At 41.1% G+C, this 19,536-nt stretch overlaps 1 protein-coding gene across 3 annotated transcripts in view; it reads right to left on the bottom strand.

The window, feature by feature from the left end:
• The window catches only part of LOC105480380 (kelch like family member 18), a 61,950-nt gene that overhangs the window by 30,636 nt on the left and 11,778 nt on the right, over positions 1 to 19,536 (bottom strand). The window contains exon 2 of one of the 3 annotated variants that reach the window (XM_071091588.1): positions 8,698 to 8,783. The exons of the other annotated variants lie outside the window; for them this stretch is intronic. Coding sequence (XP_070947689.1) covers positions 8,698 to 8,754 — 57 coding nt within the window. The 5' untranslated portion in view covers positions 8,755 to 8,783. The remainder of the gene's footprint in view (positions 1 to 8,697; positions 8,784 to 19,536) is intronic. 3 annotated transcript variants of the gene reach the window in all.

Raw genomic sequence — 19,536 nt, 5'->3', positions numbered from 1 at the left:
AATTTTTCTTTTCCCTGGAGCATAAGTACTCTATCAGTTGTTTAAGTTGTCTGTTTCTTGAGACATTATCTACTGGAACTCTTCCTGGGAATTCTGTTTTCCTCACCTATATTGACATCCCCATTTCCTGAACCCCACTTAGTCCTCTTTCTTATTTATTCACTTGTTCTGGTAGAAAGCGTCTTCTAGGCTGGGCGTGGTGGCTCACACCTGTAATCTCAGCACTTTGTGAGCCCGAGGCAGGTGGATCACCTGAGGTCAGGAGTTCAAGACCAGCTTGGCAAACATGGTGAAACCCCATCTCTACTAAAAATGCAAAAAATTAGCCTGGTGTGGTGGCAGGCGCCTATAGTACCAGGTACTTGAGGTGCTGAGGCAGGAGAATCGCTTGAACATGGGAGGTGGAGGTTGCAGTGAGCCGAGATGACACCATTGTACTCCAGCCTGGGCAAGAAGAATAACACTCCATCTCAAACAAATAAAAATGTGTCTTCTAGCAGAGCTTCATAAGAAGGGGTCTATGTACAATGTCTGAAAATATCTTTACTACCCTCAAGCTTAGATAATAATTTAGTTGGTTAAAAAATTCAAAGTTTAGACTTTTTTCCTGTCAAAAGATTGAAAGTATTGCTCCATCATCTTCTAGTTCTTTGTTTTTAGAGATGGGGTCTTACTCTGTCCCCCAGGCTGGACTTGAATTCCTGAGCTCAAGCAATCCTCCTGCCTCAGTCTCCTGAATAGTTGAGACTACAGGCATGCTAGTGTGCATCTGGCTATGTTTAAAAAAAAAAAAAAGTATATATATGTGTGTGTGTGTGTGTGTGTGTGTGTGTATTTGTACAGACAGGTCCTGCTTTGTTGCTCAGGCTGTTCTCGAACTCCTAGCTTCAAGCAATCCTCCCATCTCAGCCTCTCAAAGTGCTGGGATTATAGGTGTGAGTCACCATATCTGGCCTAGTTTGTTGTTATTGAGAAATCGAATGCTATTTTGAATCCTAACTCTAAGCATGTACCTGTGCTCTCCAGAAGCCTTTAGGATTTTCTCTTTATTCTTATAGTTCTAAAATTTCACAGTGTTGTATCTTGGTATTGGTTTTCTTTTATTGTGCTGTATCAATCTACAGACATTATTTCAGTTCTGGAAAAATCTCTTCACACTATTTCTTTGATAATTTCCTCCCTTCTATTGTAATTTTTTCTCCTCAGAAATTTCTATTAGTTATGTATTAGATTTCTTGGAATAATCCTCTAATTTTCTTATTGTTCTTCCCTACTTTCCATCTCTTTCATTTGGTCTATCAGTGAGGAAACTTCTTCAACCCTATCTTACAATCTTTCTGTGTTGTAGGTTTTTATATTGGCTATCATATTTTTAATTTTCTAGAGGTCTTGTTTTCAAAAGCTTCCTTTTTAAAAGAATCTTATTCATCTTTCGTGAATGCAATATTTTCTCAAATCTCTCCTGAGATATACAGTTACAACTTTTTTTTCTTCTTTATCTCTGCTTTTACTGTTTGCTGAGATATTTTCTCTTCCAATTGTTTTGATCTCTGTCTTCTATGTTAGAGGTTTTCTTTAAATGTCTGGTGACACTTGGCTAGGGGGTAGGATTGTCGATTTGTGGGCTTCACATTAGGGTGATCAGGCAAGAATCAGCCATTTGATTGAGGACCCCTGGAAGTAGTCAGTACCTTTAGGACTTTTTCTCTGGAGTTAATTTTATCACAGCAGTATCCTCCAATCTCTTGCAGGGAAATATCTGTCAGCCTACAGATATTCTGGAAACTGGGTGTAAGAGGGGGATGGTTCTACCATACACTACTGATAACTCGTATCTTAAAGCCCTTATTTTCAGTTTTGCTCCATATTGCACCCCTCTCTCCTATGCTTGGTGTGCCTGATGCGGAGCCTCTGGTTCAGTATCTAAGACTAAATTTCCTACCTCCTGAGAGGGTGGCGGGGGGAGGGGTGCAGGCATCTAATTGCCTTTCATATAGACTTCCAAGTAATCTTCCTGTTTTCAGTATTTGGTGTCTCCAATTCTGGAACTATTCCAGGGTTCTACATTAGAAATCCTCTTCCTTCTCAGTTTCTCCCCCTGGGAGGCACTTTCAGTTCCTCTGGCCCACTAAGTCTTCCACACATGCTCTCTGGCTTTAATATTCCATTGATTTCTCATTTGCTGATATGTCTTTCCCCTCTTACTACTATTTTAATGGGGTTATGGAGGGGAATGAAAGTTAAGTGTGTGTTCAATTGGCTGTGTTTAACTGCTGTGCATTTATTTTTCATCTAGAAAATAAACAGAAGACAAAAGAACAAGCTGTATGTGCACCAACAGCGTGACCCGGTTTCAAAAAGAAAGAAAGAAAGGGAAAAAAAAACCAGCTACAGAGAAGATAGGTCTATCTTGGGATATGTTAGCCTGATTACATTTGAGTTCTGTATTCAGCTAAGGTGAACAACAAATTGGACCTTGTCTAGATGAGGAAGACCAAGATGGGCAAGAGTATGAAAGCTACATCTTATAAGGAATAGCTAAAGGATAGTCTGGAAAAGATAATTTAGGAGGAACATGATGGTTGTCATCAAATCCTAGAAGGGCTATCACATGGATTAGGGCAGATCTAGAAAATTACAGAAAGGCAGATTTTCGTTTATTATAAAGAATAAGAGCTAAGAATACTTAGGAGGGTCCTGGACTGGTTTTAAAACTATTAAGTGACTACTTAGAGACCTTCCAATTCTACAATCCTGTGGTACTGCATTTTTGTGAAAAGCTTTTAAAAACCCAAACACTCTATTTGTAATCTCAGTTTTTACATGTCTTGTTTTTTGCTGGGCACAGTGGCTTATGCCTGTAATCCCAGCTCTTTGGGATGCTAAGGTGGGAAGGTTTCCTGAGGCAGGGAGTTTTCAAGACAAGCCTGGGCAACACAGCAAGACCCCATCTCTACAAAAAACTAGCCAGGCATGGTGGTGCATGTTTGGGAAGATGGTTTGAGTCCAGGAGTTCAAGGTTGCAGTGAGCTATAATTGTCACTGCACTCCAGCCTAGGCAACAGAGCAAGAGAATGTCTCAAAAAATAAAAAATAAAATAAAATGTCACTTTAAAAAAAAATGAGAGGATCATTTATTGAGCTCCTTTTGTATGCCATGGACTATGCCAAGTACCCATTCTGCACATTTTCTTATTTCAGTCCTCACAGCAACCCTCTGCAGCAGGCAGGTACTGTGAATCATGTTCTATAGATGAGAAAACCAAGATTTGGAAGTTAAGCAGCTCACCCAAAGTCAAGTAGCTATTATGTGAAGAGAAGGAATTATGCTTAGGTTGTTACTGGTGGAATTGGAGAGGGACCTAATACATAGCATACCTTCTCTCAGCTTGAGTTTTCAGTCAATTGATAAAAAAATTAAAAATAAAAAACCTACACATATCATAAAACTACATAGAATTAAATATACATATACACAGAATGAATAAAAGTAAAACTGAAGAAATCTGAATAAGACTAATGAATTATACCAATGTTAATATTCTAGTTGCAATATTGTACTTCCAGTCCCTCTGGCTTAATAGTTTTGCAAGATATTACCACCGGAGAAACTGGGCAAAAGGAACAAGTTGTGAGCATGGTAGTTCACGCCTGTAATCCCAGCACTTTGGGAGGCTGAAGTGGGAGGACTGCCTGGGTCTAGAAGTTTCAGACCAGTCTGGGCAATATGGCAAGACCATGTTTTTACAAAAAATAAAATAAAATAAATTAGCTGTGTGTAGTGGTGTGCACTTGTAGTCCCAGCTACTCAGGCAGCTGACACAGGAGGATTGCTTGAGCCTGGGAGTTCAAGGTTACAGGAAGTTATGATCACACCATTGCACTCCAGCCTGGGCAGCAAAGTGAGATCCTATCTCTATTTAAAAAAGAAAAAATTACGCTGGGCACGGTGGCTCACACCTGTAATCCCAGCACTTTGGGAGGCCGAGGTGGGCGGATCATGAGGTCGGAAGATCGAGACCATCCTGACTAACACGGTGAAACCCTGTCTCTACTAAAAATACAAAAAATTAGCCGGGCGAAGTGGCGGACACCTGTAGTCCCAGCTATTCAGGAGTCTGAGGCAGGAGAATGGCGTGAACCCGGGAGGCGGAGCTTACAGTGAGCCGAGATCACGCCATTGCACTCCAGCCTGGACGACACAGCGAGACTCCAGCTCAAAAAATAAAATAAATAAAATAAAATAAAACTATCAGGAAACCAGGGAACAGGCCTAAGGAAGAAATTCCAAGCTGACCAGGCCACTCTGTGGAGATAAGAGTATGAACTGGAGGGACAGGAGTGGCAGCTAGGAGCACAGCCAGGAGACCACTGCCTGGTCCAGAGAGAGAAGAGCGGAGCTTGGCCTGGATGGTGGCAGTGGGAAAGGAGAAAAGAAGTCAGACTCAGGAAAGATGCTGACCTTAGAACTGCTGTGATCTGGTGACTGACTAGATGTGGGAATGAGGGAAAAGAGGTGTCAAGATGACTTCCAGGTTACTGGTGTGATCTGGCATGTGCAGGTGGCATATACTTAGATCAGGAACAACAGAGAAGGACAAAGTCAGGAGTAATGACCAAATAAAGTTTTGGACAAGCTGACACTGAGTGCCTGGGAGGCATCTAAACAGAGACTATGTAGAAACTGGATGGCCGAGTCTGGAATACAGAGATAAGTCTGGGCTCAAATAACACTTTTGGAAATAACCAGTGAAGACAGAAAAAAAGATCACTTAGGGAGAGAACTCGAAGTGTGAAGAGAAGAGGCTATAAGACAGCCTTGAAGAACTTCAACATCTAAAGATCACCTAGTAGAGGATGTATCAGCAAAGACACAGATGGGAGCTACAGAAAGGAAATGAGAAGAGAAGCAGGGAGAGGTCTGGAGGTAGAAGAGAGTGTAGGTCCACCAGACAGGCAATGTGGCATGGAGACTGGATGGAATCAGAAGGTCCTCACCAGCTCTGCTACCTCAGACAGGGCTGCTCACACAAATTCTGTTCCCTACCACAGGCAGGTGGGGCTCAGTATTCAGGCAGTAAAGCAGCCCAGCAAAATCTGAATTGGGAGTAATCTGAGACAGATGTTCCCAAAGAAAGCAAAAGATATACCCAGAATAGATTTCTCTTTGATGGAAAACATTTTGATACTATTGTTCCTACCTTCAGGAGCACACAATGAATATAAATAAAGCATTAAGAACAGTTAAGTGCTCAGCCTGCATGGACAGAATGCCCTTGGGATCAGTGGGGTTAAGACCAAGCTTTAACGCAGTCACAAAGAACGCTTAAAGTGCATGATAAGTAGTAATTCATAATTTTTATTGAGGCACATATTTGAAACATAAAGGCCATGAAGCTGGTGGGTAAGAATAAGTCTATAAAATGGAGAAGCAGTAGGGATGAATTAATCCCTAAAAAAAAATTAAAAGAATAAGGTACGCAGAACTGCCCTATCAGATGTCAACACTTATTATAAAGCGATAAAAATTAGGAAATTGTGGTACTGAAACAAACAGACCAATTGAATAGAATAAGCAGTCAGAAATACATCCCATATATATGTAAACTTGATAAATGATAGAAATGGCATTGCAGATAATATGGAAAAGAGAGTCCACTTAATAAATGGTGTTGGGACAACTAGTTATCCACATGGAAAAAAAATCAAATTGAATTCCTGCTTCACATCACACTCCAAAATCAATTCCAGATAGAAAAAAGCCTTAATGGCCAGGTGCAGTGGCTCACGCCTATAATCCCAACACTTTGGGAAGCCGAGGTGGGAGGACTGCCTGAGCCCAGGAGTTTGGGATTGGCCTGGGCAACATGGCAAGACCTTGTCTCTATTTTTTTTTTTTAATAAAATACAAAAAAAGAAGAAAAAAAATCTTAAGCATTAAAGGCAAAACTTCAAAATTTTGGAAAAAATATGGTAGGTCTTTTTGACCTTGAGATTAGGATTTCTTAAACAAGAATTCAAAAAGCATTAATCTTAAGAGAGAAGACTTCAATATTTGACTACAGTAAGATTAAGAACTTCTGTCCAGGCCAGGTATGGTGGCTCACGCCTGTAATCCCAGCACTTTGGGAGGCTGAAGTAGGCAGATCACTTGAGGTCGGGAGTTCAAGACCAGCTTGGCCAACATGGTGAAATCCCGTCTCTACCAAAAATATAAAAAATTAGCCGGGTGTGGTGGCATGCACCTGTAATCCCAGCTACTCGGGAGGCTGAAGCAGGAGAATCGCTTGAACCCGGGAGGCTAAGGTTGCAGTGAGCCAGGATCTTGCCACTGCACTCCAGCCTGGGTGACAGAGCGAGACTCCATCTCAAAAAAAAAAAAAGACAAGTTACAAGTGAGAAAAGATATTTGCAAACATCAAACCAACAAATAATTAGTATCCAGAGTACATAAAGGACTCCAATAAATCAACGAATCATAATTTGGAAAAAAAAAAAAAAGTGAGCTTAAGACTTACCTAAAAGTAGGTATTTCATAGACAATGAAACAGAATGGTCCAAAACAAAGGAAAAGATGATCAATCTCAGTAATAATCAGGGAAATACGAGCATCACAATGAGATACAATTTCATATCCAGGAGAAGTCCAATTAGGAAGTCCAATTAGAAGGTATTATTATACCCAAAGCTGCTGATGATGTGGATGGACAGAAGAGCTCTTAAGCACGCTAGAATGTATGTAAATTTATAAAATTTCCACTTTGAAAAATAATGCCAATACTAACATGATCATGAAAAGTTGAACACGCACATACTCAATGACCTAGCAATTTAACTCCTAGCTATATACTTTAGATGCATACACTCCAGAAAATATGTAATAAAATGTTTACATAACTAGTCAGAAAAGCAGAAAACTAAACAAAACAAAAGCCAACCTAAATAACTATTGAGAGGAGAATCCTAATTTCTGATATTCATATAATGGAACATAATTCATCAGTGAAAAATGAATGAATTAAAAGCTACACACAACACAAAGTAAAATCCCCAAGGGCAGGAATCTGACCATGTCAAAAATTTTTCCTCTCTTACAATGATATGTACATTATGCAATATTTGATACATAGAAAACAGTATCTGTAAATTAGGAAAATAAACTCATGAATCCATCAAAGGTCCAACATGCTTGGAAACAGTCTATAGGTCAAAGAGGAAGTCTCTAAAAAAGGAAGGGAAATTTAAAAATACATTGAATGAACGAAAATGAAAATACAATATATCTACAGCAGTGGTGAGATTATGACACTAAATGCTTACATTAGAAAAGTCTCCAGTGAATAATCCAAACTACCACTCCAAGGAATTAGAGAATAAACTCAAAGCAAGCAGAAGGAAGGAAATTAAAAGGAGCAGAAATCAATGAAATTAAAAACAGGAAAACAGTAAACTAATGAAACAAAAAGATGCTTCTTTGAAAATATCGATAAAATTGACAAAGACAGAAAAGACAAATCACGAATATAGGAATGAAACAGTCGATAATACTACAGACACTGAAGTCATAAAAATGATAACAGGAGAATACTATGAACAACTCTACACATAAATTTGACAACTGATGAAATGGAACAATTTCTTGAAAATGACAACTTACCCAAGATGGGGGAATAATTGAAAAGCCTTGTAACTAACAAGAAAACTAAATCTGTAATTTTAAAATGATTGAAAAAGAAATCTACAGGTTCAGATGGTTTCACTAGAGAATTCTATCAATTGTTTAAAATAGAATTAATACCAATTTTAAACAATCTCTTCCAGAAAACAGAAGATTAAGGGATAACTCCAAGTTCATTTTATGCACTATTACCCTAGCACCAAAACTAGACAGACAGTATAAAAAAAAAATACAGACCAATATCCCTCATGAATATAGATGCAAAAATCCTTAACAAAATATCAGCAAACAGAAGTTAGCAATATATAAAAATAATTATATACCATGACCAAACAGGGTTTATTCTGGGGCAAGGCAGACTTAATATTTGAAAATAAATCTATGTAACCCAGTATATTAATAGACTCAAGAAAAAAGAAGAAAAAAGAAGTGATACGATCCTCTCCATGCAAAAAAAAAAAAAAAAAAAACACTTGACAAAATTCAGCACCCATCCATGATAAAAATTCTCAGAACACTAGGAATTGAGGGGAACTTCCTCAACTTGATAAAGAACATCTACAAAAAACTTCCAGTATTCCAGAAAAACACTGAACGGTCGCCCCAAAGATGCTGAACATGGCAAGAATGTCCGCTCTTACCGCTGCTATTTAACACACTCTTGGAAGTTCTAGCAAGCTCAGTAAGGCAACAAAATGAAATAAAAGGAATACAAATCAGAAAATAAGAAATAAAACTATCTCTATTTGCTGATGACATGGGGTTTTTTTCTTTTTCCTTTTTCTTTGAAACAGGGTCTCCCTCTATCACCCAAGTTAAGAGTGCAGTGGTCCAATCTTAGTTCACTACAACCTCCACCTCCTTGGCTCATGCCATCCTCCCACCTCAGCCTCCTAAGTAGTTGCAACTACAGGTGCACACCACCACACCCAGCTAATTTTTGTATTTTTTGTAGAGATGGGATTTCATCATGTTGCCCAAGCTGGTCTTGAACTTGTGAGCTCGAGCGATCCACCCACCTCGGCCTCCCAAAGTGTTGGGATTACACGTGTGAGCCACGGTGCCCGGCCCGACATTATGGTTTATGTAGAAAATCCAAAGCAGTCTGCAAAAAAACAAATAACCCTAGAACTAATAAGTCAGTTCAGCAAAATTACAAGACACAAGATCAACATACAAAAATCAGTTGTGTTTTCCATATACCAGCAAGTAACACATGGAAACCAAAATTTAAAATAAAATTATATTTACAATCACTAAAAAAATTAAATACTTATGTGTAAATCTAACAGACCAATGTACAGGACTTGTGTGTCTTGCTCTGTTGCCCAGGCTAGAGTGCAGTGCCATAATCATAGCTCACTATCACCTCAAACTCCTGGGCTCATGTAATCCTCCTACCTCAGCCTCCTGAGTAGCTAGGACTACAAGATGTGCACCACCATGCCCAGCTAATTTTTTTATTTTGGAGACATGGAGTCTTGCTATGTCGCCCAGGCTAATCTCGAATTCTTGGCCTCAACTGATCCTCCCACCTTGGCCTCCCAAAGTGCTGGAATTACAGGCAAGATTGCTTTTATAGCTATAGATGGTATTATTCTAAAATTTATACGAAAGACAAAGGAACCTGAATAGCTAAAACAATTTCAAATGAGAAGAATAAAGTGTAAATGGCCAATAAGCACATGAAAAGATGTTCAACATTGTTAGCCATCGTATGTGTGTATGTAGAGATAGGGGATATAAGGAAAATCTCTGTACCTTTCACTCAATTTTGCTGTGAAACTAAAACTGCTCTAAAAAAATAAAAGTTGAACTTTGGGAGGCTGAGGAGGGAGAATCACTTCAGGCTAGCAGTTCGAGACCAGACTGAGCAACATAGGATAGAGCTCATCTCTACAAAAATAAAAATAAAAATTAGTTGGGCATAGTGGCATGTGCCTGTAGTCCTAGCTACTCGGGAGGCTGAGGCAGGAGGATCACTTGAGCCCAGGAGTTTGAGGTTGCAATGAGTTATGATCGTGCCACTGCACTCCAGCCTAGGTGACAGAGTGAGGCCATGTCTCAAAAAATAATGATGATAATAAAATAAAAAAAAGTCCATTTAAAAAGGCAATGAAATTCCAGTCAGACACAGTGGCTAATGTCTATAATCCCAAGATAGGAGTCCAAGACAGGAGAATTGCTTGAGCCCTGGAGTTAGAAGCCAGCCTAGGTGACAGAACGAGAGCTTACCTATAAAGCTGCTAAGCCCTGAGCCTTGAAGGAAAGGATGACAACAGCTGCCAGTCTTTTAGTTGTACAAGAAGATAAGGACAATTAAAACTTTTTCTGGATTGGTTCCTTTGATGTTTTGTCACTGAAGTCAGGAAGTGCCTTGCCAGTAAGGGATGGTCTTTTAAAGTTCTTTGATATTGGACAATGCCCATGGCCATCTGGAACCCCAAGAATTCAACTATGAAGGCATCAAAGTGATCTACCTGCCCCCAAACACAATGTCTCTAATTCAGCCTCTAAATCAGGGTGTCACAGGACCTCTGAAGCTCATTACACACAGTACTCTATGGAAAGGATCGTCAATGCTATGGAAGACAGCCCTGGCACAGAGAACATCATGAAAGTCTGGAAGGATTACAGCATGGAAGATGCCATCATTGTTATAGAAAAAGCCGTGAAAGCCATCAAGACTGAAACAGTAAGTTCCTGCTGGAGAAAGCTGTTCAGCTGTTGTGCATGACCTCACAGGATTTATGACATAGCCAATCATGGAAGAGATCGTGAATATGGTCAAAAGTTGAGGGGTGAAGAGTTTCAAGATACAGATCTTTGAGAAATAAAACAGCTAATTGATACTATATCTGAGGAATTAACAGAAGACAACTTGATAGAGATGAGAGCTCCCAAACCAGTGCTGGAAAACAAGGAAGATATACAAGAAGCAGTGCCAGAAAACAAATTGACATTAGACAACTTGGCAAAAGAGTTTCAATTATTCAAGGTTTCTTTTATGACATGGACTCTTCTATGATACCAGCACTGAAACTAAAACAAATGGTGGAAAAAGAATTGGTACCATATAGAAAAGTTTTTGGAGAAATGAAAAAGCAAAAAGTCAGACAGAAATGACAATGTACAGTTGACCCTTGAACAACACAGGCTTGAACTGTGCAGGTCCACTTGTATACAGATTGTCTTCCGCCTCTGCCACCAGGGACAGCAAGACCAACCCTCATCCTTCCTCCTCCCAGACTACTCAATGTGAAGATGATGATGATGATGATGATGAAGACCTTTATGATGATCCACTTCCACTTAATGAACAGTAAATATATTTTCTCTTCCTTATTTATTTATTTATTTTTGAGACAGAATCTCGCTCTGTCGCCCAAGCTGGAATGCAGTGGTGCGATCTTGGCTCACTGCAACCTCCGCCTCCTGGGTTCAAGCGATTCTCCTGCCTCAGGCTCCCGAGTATCTGGGACTACAGGTGCGTGCCACCATACCCAGCTAATTTTTGTATTTTTAGTAGAGACGGGGTTTCACCATGTTGGCCAGGATGGTCTTGATCTCTTGACCTCATGATCTGCCCACTTCAGCCTCCCAAAGTGCTGGGATTACAAATGTGAGCTACCACGCCCAGCCGATGAGTTTCTAAATAACACTTTCTTTTATCTAATTTCCTTTATCATAAGAATACAGTATATAATACACATAACATACAAAATATGTGTTGTTAATAAGCTGAGCACAAAGGTTCACACCTGTAATCCCACTGCTTTAGGTGGCTGAGGCAGAAGGATTGCTTGAGGCCAGGAGTTCAAGACTAGCCTGGGCATCATGGCAAGATCCCGTCTCTGCAAAAAATAAAAAACTCAGCTGGGTGTGGTAGTGGTAGGGTGCCCCTGGGGTCCCAACTGCTTGGGAGGCTGAGGTGAGAGAATTGCTTGAGCTTGGGAGGTCGAAGCTGCAGTGAGCTATGATCATGCCACTGCACTTCCAGCCTGGATGACAGAGCAACATCCTATCTCAAAAAAAGAAAAAAAAGAAGAAGAAACAAAACAAAACAAAGTTAACTGACTGTTTATGTTATCTGTAAGGTTTCCTTCTAGTCAACAGTAGGCTATTAGTAATTACGATTTTGGGAAGTCATAAGTTGCACTTTGATTTCTGACAGGGGGCAGGGGTCAACATTCCAACTCCCACATTGTTCAAGGGTCAACTATATAGCCACAGTAAGACTGTGTCATATTGGTGAAGGGACAGGAACAAAGAACAATGGAACAGAATAGAGAACCCAGAGGTAACCTCACACAAGAATGGCTAGCTGCTTATTGACAAAGGTACAAAAGCATTTAGATGGAGAAAAGAGTTTCTTCAACTATCAATGGGGCTGGAGCAACTGGATGTCCATATGCAAAAAAAAAAAAAAAGAAAAAAAAGAACTTCAACCTATACTTCACACCTGAGGCAAAACTTAACTCAGAATGGACCAAAGATTTAAACATAAAACTTAAAACTATAAAACTTTTAGAATAAAATATAGCAGAAAATAATTAGGACTTAGGGCTTGGTGAAAAGTTCTCAGATATGAGACCAAAAGCACAAACCATTAAAAGAAAAAAAAAAATTGGACTAAATCACAATGAAAAAATTTTGCTCTGTGAAAGAACCAGTTAAAATTAAAAGACAATCTACAGACTAAAAAATGCATCTGCAAACTACATACCTGACAAAGATCTATCTGTATTTATAATATATAAAGAACTCTAAAAACTCAACGATAAAAAAACAAAAAGCAATCCAATGAGAAAACGGGAAAAAGACATGAAAAGATATTCCATTTAAAAGGATATACAGATGGCAAATAAACACATAAGAAGATGTCCAACATCGTTACCCATTAGCAAAATGCAAATTAGAATCACAGTGAGGCTGGGTGCGAGGACTCACGACTGTAATCCCAGCACTTTGGGAGGTCAAGGTGGGTGGATCATCTGAGGTCAAGAGTTCAAGACCAGCCTGACCAACATGGCGAAATCCCCTCTCTACTAAAAATACAAAAATTAGCCGGGCATGGTGGCACATCCTGTAATCCTAGCTACCTGGGAGGCTGAGGCAGGAGAATCACTTGAACCTGGGAGACGGAGGTTGCAGTGAGCTGAGATTGTACCACTGCACTCCAGCCTGGGCAACAAGAGTGAAACTCTGTCTCAAAAAAAAAAAAAAAAAAAAAGGAATCACAATGAGATACCACTACTCATTTAACAGAATGGCTAAAATAAAAAACAGTGATCATATAAAATGCTACGCTGGGTGTGGTGGTTCATGCCTGTAACATGGTGGTTCACGCTTGTAATGCCAGCTGGTCTTGAGCCCAGGAGTTCAAGACCAGCTTGGGCAACATGGCAAAACCCATCTCTACTAAAAATAAAAATAAAGAGAATTTAAATATATATAATATATACACACATATATACACACATATACATATATACACACATATACGTATATACATATATACACATATATACACACACATATACACACATATATACATGCACACATATATGTCTATACATATATACACACACACATACACACACACACACACACACACACATATATATAAAAAATGCTGGTGAGGATGCAAAAGAATTGGGTCACCCATAGTAGTCAGGGTTTTCCAGAGAAATAGAACTAATGAGGAAGAGAGTGGGAAGGAGGAAAAGAGGGAGGTGGGGAAAGAGAGGTGAGGGAGAAGAGTGGGAGGGGGAGAAGGGAAAAGGGGAAGACAGCGGGAGGGAAGAAGGGAATGGAGAAGGGAAAGAGGACAGGGAGTGAGAGAGAGAGAGGGAGGAGGTACTGGGGAGAGAGAGAAACTTATTTTCATTTTAAGGAACTGGCTCATGCAATTGTGGGGGCTGGCAAATCCAAAATACACAGTGTGGGCTAGCAGTCTGGAGATTCAGATAAGATTCGATGTTAGTCTTAAGTCAGAAATCTCCAGGGCAGGTGAGCATGCAGGAAACTTAGGTAGGGTTTTTTTTTTTTTTTTGTATTTTTTTTTTTTTTTTAGTAGAGACGGGGTTTCACTGCGTTAGCCAGGATGGTCTCGATCTCCTGACCTCGTGATCCGCCCGTCTCGGCCTCCCAAAGTGCTGGGATTACAGGCTTGAGCCACCGCGCCCAGCCGGTAGGGTTTTTATCTTACAATCTTTTTTTTTTTTTTTTTGAGACACGGTATCACTCTGTCACACACGCTGGAGTGCAGTGGTGCAATCACGGCTCACTGCACCCTGGACCTCCCAGGCTCAATCAACCCTCCTGCCTCAGTCTTCTGAGTAGCTGGGACTACAGGCATGTGCCATAACATCTGGCTAATTTTTCTATATTTTGTGGAGACAGAGTCTCACTATGTTGCCTGTGCTGGTCTCAAACTCCTAGGCTCAAGCAATCCTCTTACCTCAGCCTCCCAAAGTGCAGGGATCATAGGAGTGAGCCACTGCACCCAGCCTAGTTCGCAATCTTGAGGCAGAACCGCTTCTTCAGGGAAAGCTCAGTTTCTGCTCTTTAAGGCCTTACACTGACTGTATGAGGCCCACCCACACTATGGAAGGTAACTGACTTTACTGAAAAGTCTACTAACTTATTATTTTAAAATGAGGTGGGGTCTCACTATGTTGCCCAAGTTGGCTTCAAACTCCTGGGCTCAAGCAATCCTTCCGCCCCAGCTTCCCAAGTAGCTGGGATTACAGGCATATACCACTGCACTCAACTAAAGTCTACTAATTGAAATGTTAATCACATCTAAAAAATACCTTCACAACAACATCTAGACTGGTGTTTGACCAAACTGGGCCTAGCCAAGAGGACACATAAAATTAACCACCACACTCATATATGTCAAAGGGAATGCAAAATGATATCGCTACTCTGGAAAATAGTTTGACAATTTCTTCTAAAACTAAAATACACAAACTGCATGACATAAAATTCTACTCTTGGGCATTTATTACAGAGAAATGAAAATAAGTTCACTCAAAATCCTGTACATGAATATTCATAGCAGCTTTATTCATAATACCTAAAAACTGAAAAATGTCCTTTGATGGTTGGAAATGGCTAAACAAATTATGGTACAATCATATCATGGACTACTACTCAGAAATATGAAGGAAAAAATGATCAATATGCACAATAACTTGGATGGACCTCATGGGCATTAGGCTGGGTGAAAAAAGGTCATGAACTCTATGATTTCATTTATATAACAATTTCAAAATGAGAGACAACAAATTCACGGTTGCCAGAGATTAGAGATGGTGGGTGGAAGGGGGCTGGATGTGACTATAAAGTGTGGCACATGGAGATCTGCGTAGTTATGAACTAGCTCTATATTGTGGAGGTCATTAGTAACTTTGACAAGAGCAAATGGTGGTGACCTGATATAATTAACTTACCTATCCTTACTAAAACATGGGCTCCACCAAGGGGGCAATCTTTGTATGTTTCATGTTTTCCGGAATAGTCAGAAATTAATATTCAGTATTTGTTGAATAAATGATGATTTGGAATGAGTCAACTCAACATATAATTGAGTCTGGTCATGTCAGTCTCCATTTTAGGGGGCTCCCTACTGCCTACAAGTCAGATCTAAACCCTAAACAGGTTTTTTTTCTCTCTCTTTTTTTTAAAGACAGGGTCTCACTCTTGCCCAGGCTGCAGTGTAGTGACACAATCATAGCTCACTGCAGCCTCGAACTCCTGGGCTTAAGTGATCCTCCCAAGTAGCTGGGACTATAGGTGCATGCCAATGTGCCTGGCTAATTTTTTTATTTTTGGTAGAGATGGGGTCTCACTTTGTTGCCCAGGCTGGTCTTGAACTCCTGGATTTAAGGCATCCTCCTGCATCAGACTCCCAAAGTGCTGGGATTATAGGTGTGAGCTGCTGCACCTGGCCCCCATCCAGTTTTATCCCCCACCATGACTCTCTTCTAAACTGTTGGCAATTCCCAGAAATTGTCTTGTTCCCTCAGGTAGGATTCTTATCCCCTCATTTTTATGCCCAGTGAAGGATTCCTCATCCTTGAAGATTCAGTGCAAATGTTCCCTCCTCTGAGGAGCCTCTGACTTCCAGGCAGTCAGCTCTCTCCTTCCTGTGGCACTTGGTACAAGCCTCCACTATAGCACACATTATATTGTCCTAATGAATGTCTCTCCATCTAGGCTGAATATTCTTCCCAAAGAAAGGAAGGTTATATCCTAGTACTTAACACAGCGCCTCACACTCAGTTGTACTTAATGAATTCTAAAGCCTACTTCATCTAAAAATAGGCTTCATCTGAGATACAAACAAGTAACAACATTTCTGATGAATTTTACTTCTTCTTTTTAACTGTTGACCTTCTGGCTTAGGACTGGCAGAGCTGGTCAAAGTGGGAGCTCAAAGGTGGAAAAGCATGACCTTCTCATCTCATCTGAAAATTGGCTGAAGTAAAAGGCTCAAGAAAAAGATGGTGAGGCTTAGGGTCAATTTGTGGAGGGCTTGACTCCCAGGGTAACAGTGCATTCCCAGTCCTGAAGAAATAAACAGACCACACTAGCTACTTTGTGGGTTTCTAACAAGATGGCATATAAGGAAATGGAAGTGGGGGGATTCTTTCACCTTGAATGCTGATGGCCTGAATGCCAGCCTAGAATATGGGCAGAGAGACACAGGTTCATATAATACTACCACAAGCAGAAATGATGAGTCCTCATAAACTCTTCAGGTTAAGAATCTGACGGCGGCCGGGCACGGTGGCTCAAACCTGTAATCCCAGCACTTTGGGAGGCCAAGACGGGCAGATCACAAGGTCAGGAGATCGAGACCATCCTGGCTAACACGGTGAAACCCCGTCTCTACTAAAAAATACAAAAAACTAGCCGGACGAGGTGGCGGGCGCCTGTAGTCCCAGCTACTTGGGAGGCTAAGGCAGGAGAATGGCGTAAACCCGGGAGGCGGAGCTTGCAGTGAGCGGAGATCTGGCCATTGCACTCCAGCCTGGGCGACAGAGCGAGACTCGTCTCAAAAAAAAAAAAAAAAAGAAACTGATGGCAAGTATAATAAAACATACTGGGCTCAGCCTGCGGTTTTCGATAGCATTTTAGAGCACACTCTTTGAACACTCTGTGATGGAGCTTTGGTCTCTCTGCTTCAGAGTGCCCCACTGGGTAGTGACACAGGAAGGGGGTGAGGAAGGAAGTAGCTGACCAGCTGACACTAAAAAAGGACTTGGGGCTCCAGTCCCATATAAACAGCTGGCTAAAACATTCAGGCTGCTTCCCACTTCTTCCAAACCCTCCCCCTACTTCCTACCACTCATATCCAGCAAGGTAGAATGGGAACAGAGGAAGGGAGACGAGAGGGCAGAGCCCTCAGGAACCACTGAACATGTAACTGTACCAACTTCAACTGATTTGCAGGTGTTTCTTAGCAGTCTAGACTCCTTACCATGAAAATTTAAGTTCACAGTCTGCACTCAACCTACGGCTCCAATCCCACCTTCCACCTTGCTCCTCTATGTCTTATTTGAGAAACATGTAGGTGTACTTTCATGCCTGGGCCTCTGAACACTCTCCCCTGGCCTGGAATGCCTCTTTCCACTGTACCTGTCTGTCAAAGTCCTATTCATCTTGCAATGTACCAAATAAACACCATCATTTCCATGAAATAGTCACAAACCCTCAGAATTGTAAATATTGGCTACTCCTTCGATGTTCCCTTAGGCCTCTGGTGATGCCTATGCAGTTACAGAATTTATCAGATTCTGCCTTTTCCCATAATTATTAGTAATTGGTGTATCTCTATCTTCCACACTCATCTATAAATGTCAAAGACAGAGGCTGACGCCCATTCACAGCAGGGTGTCTCACGTACCTACACAGCACCAAGCACAGGTAAATGCATTTATATAGTATGTTGACTGAACAAGCATCTCAAACATAATGTCGGGGTCAGTTAGGGTAATTCAGTAAATACTTTTAAGTGCTTGAAACATGCTAAGAACTATACTAGGTAAGAGATGGCTCACAATTCAGGAGTTCAACATCTAGAGGGGAAGAAAAACACTCGAACACATCTACATCCTGCTCAGACCGGTAAAGGGAGTAGGACCAATGAGTGGCAGCAATGCTTCTCAAACTTTAATGTGCACAGGACGTAAGAAGCACCAGATTCTAGTTCAGTAGGTCTGAGGTGAGACCTGAAATTCTGCACTTCGAACACGCCCCCACCCAGGTGATGCTGATGCTATTAGTCCAATGACAACACTGAGTAACGAGGGGTTAAGGTGCAATGGAAAAGGGGGAGATGAACTACACCTGGAGGGATAGGAAAAGCCTGTCTTCAGAGAGATGGGACTTCACACAACCCCCCACTGTGATAGGGCAGAGCACAAGAAAGATGGCATGTGTCCCTTTGAGAAAAAAAAACATGGAAGGGGCCGGGCACAGTGGCTACACAGCACTTTGTGAGGCCGAGGCGAGAGGATTGCTTGAGGCCAGGAGTTCGAGACCAGCCTGGGCAACAAAGCAAGACCCTATATCTACCAAAAAAAAAAAATTTTTTTTTTTTAATTAACTGAGTGTGGTGGCACACACCTGTAATTCCAGCTACTCGGAAAGCTGAGGTGGGAAGATCACTTGAGCCCAGGAATTCGAGGTTATAATCAACTATCTTTGCACCACTGCACCAGCCTGGGCAAGAGCGAGACCCTGAAGAAAGAAAAAAGAATAGAGGAGAAAGAGAAAGGGAAAGGGAAAGCAAGGGAAGAAAGAAAAAGAAAGAAAGCAAAGGAAGAAAATATAGAAGCCTAAAGCATGGATAGGACTCTGCTTGGCAGATGTGAGCAGATACGCCAAGCCAAAGGAACACTAAAGCAAAGGCCCAGAGGAGGGAGAACACAGTCACAGAGAGATGGCCAGCTGACGCAAGAGGACACCATGGGAAAGTAGGGGAGAACAGCAGAGAGGGACCACGTCTGCAGGACTCTGAATATCAAGAATACAGCTGGAAGTCTTAGAGAAGTCAACCAGAATGGCTGTGAACAACAGAACATGCTTAAGCTTCTCCCTCTGACGTCCGAGACGGCTGTGACTGGCGGATTTCTATGAGCAGCTTAGAATAATCAGATTCCGTTAAATCAGCAGTTCTTTCCTAAATCCTACAGAAAACTAGCCACCACCTGCTGCTTCTGCATTCCCATTACCCCTCAGACACCTTGATTACGTAAAATGCTAAGCCATATACATGGAAAACACAAGCTTTCCCCAACATGTGGTAGGGACACGTTTTACAACCACGGAGAGCTGAGCAGCTCTGCTAGACTCCCGGCTCCGCTGACAAGTTTCTAATCTCTGATTGTCACTGTGTGCAGAATAGAATTTCCTTGTGGGGAGGGGGGAAGGGGGAGGGATGGCATTGGGAGTTACACCTGATGTAAATGACGAGTTGATGGGTGCTGACGAGTTGATGGGTGCAGCATACCAACATGGCACATGTATGCATATGTAACAAACCTGCACGTTGTGCACATGTACCCTAGAACTTAAAGTATAATTAAAAAAAAAAAAAAAAAAAGAACAAGCCAGAATTAGTCTTCTGACTCCGGCCATTATCATCATCTCTCCTAAATGGCAGAAGGGGAAAGTGCAAGCAAAATGCAGTGCTGTCTTCATGAACCACAGAATATGCATCCTAACTTTCTATACCTTAGGTATACCTCTAACACCCTGCCCTGATTCTTCATTCATAAATACACAATTATTGCTTGGTTTCATTCATTCATAATGTATTTACTGACCCATACCGTACCATG

The sequence above is a fragment of the Macaca nemestrina genome, chromosome 2 (genome assembly GCF_043159975.1).
Source record: "Macaca nemestrina isolate mMacNem1 chromosome 2, mMacNem.hap1, whole genome shotgun sequence".
Lineage (NCBI taxonomy): Eukaryota > Metazoa > Chordata > Mammalia > Primates > Cercopithecidae > Macaca > Macaca nemestrina.
This window is presented reverse-complemented; position numbering and strand designations above follow the sequence as displayed.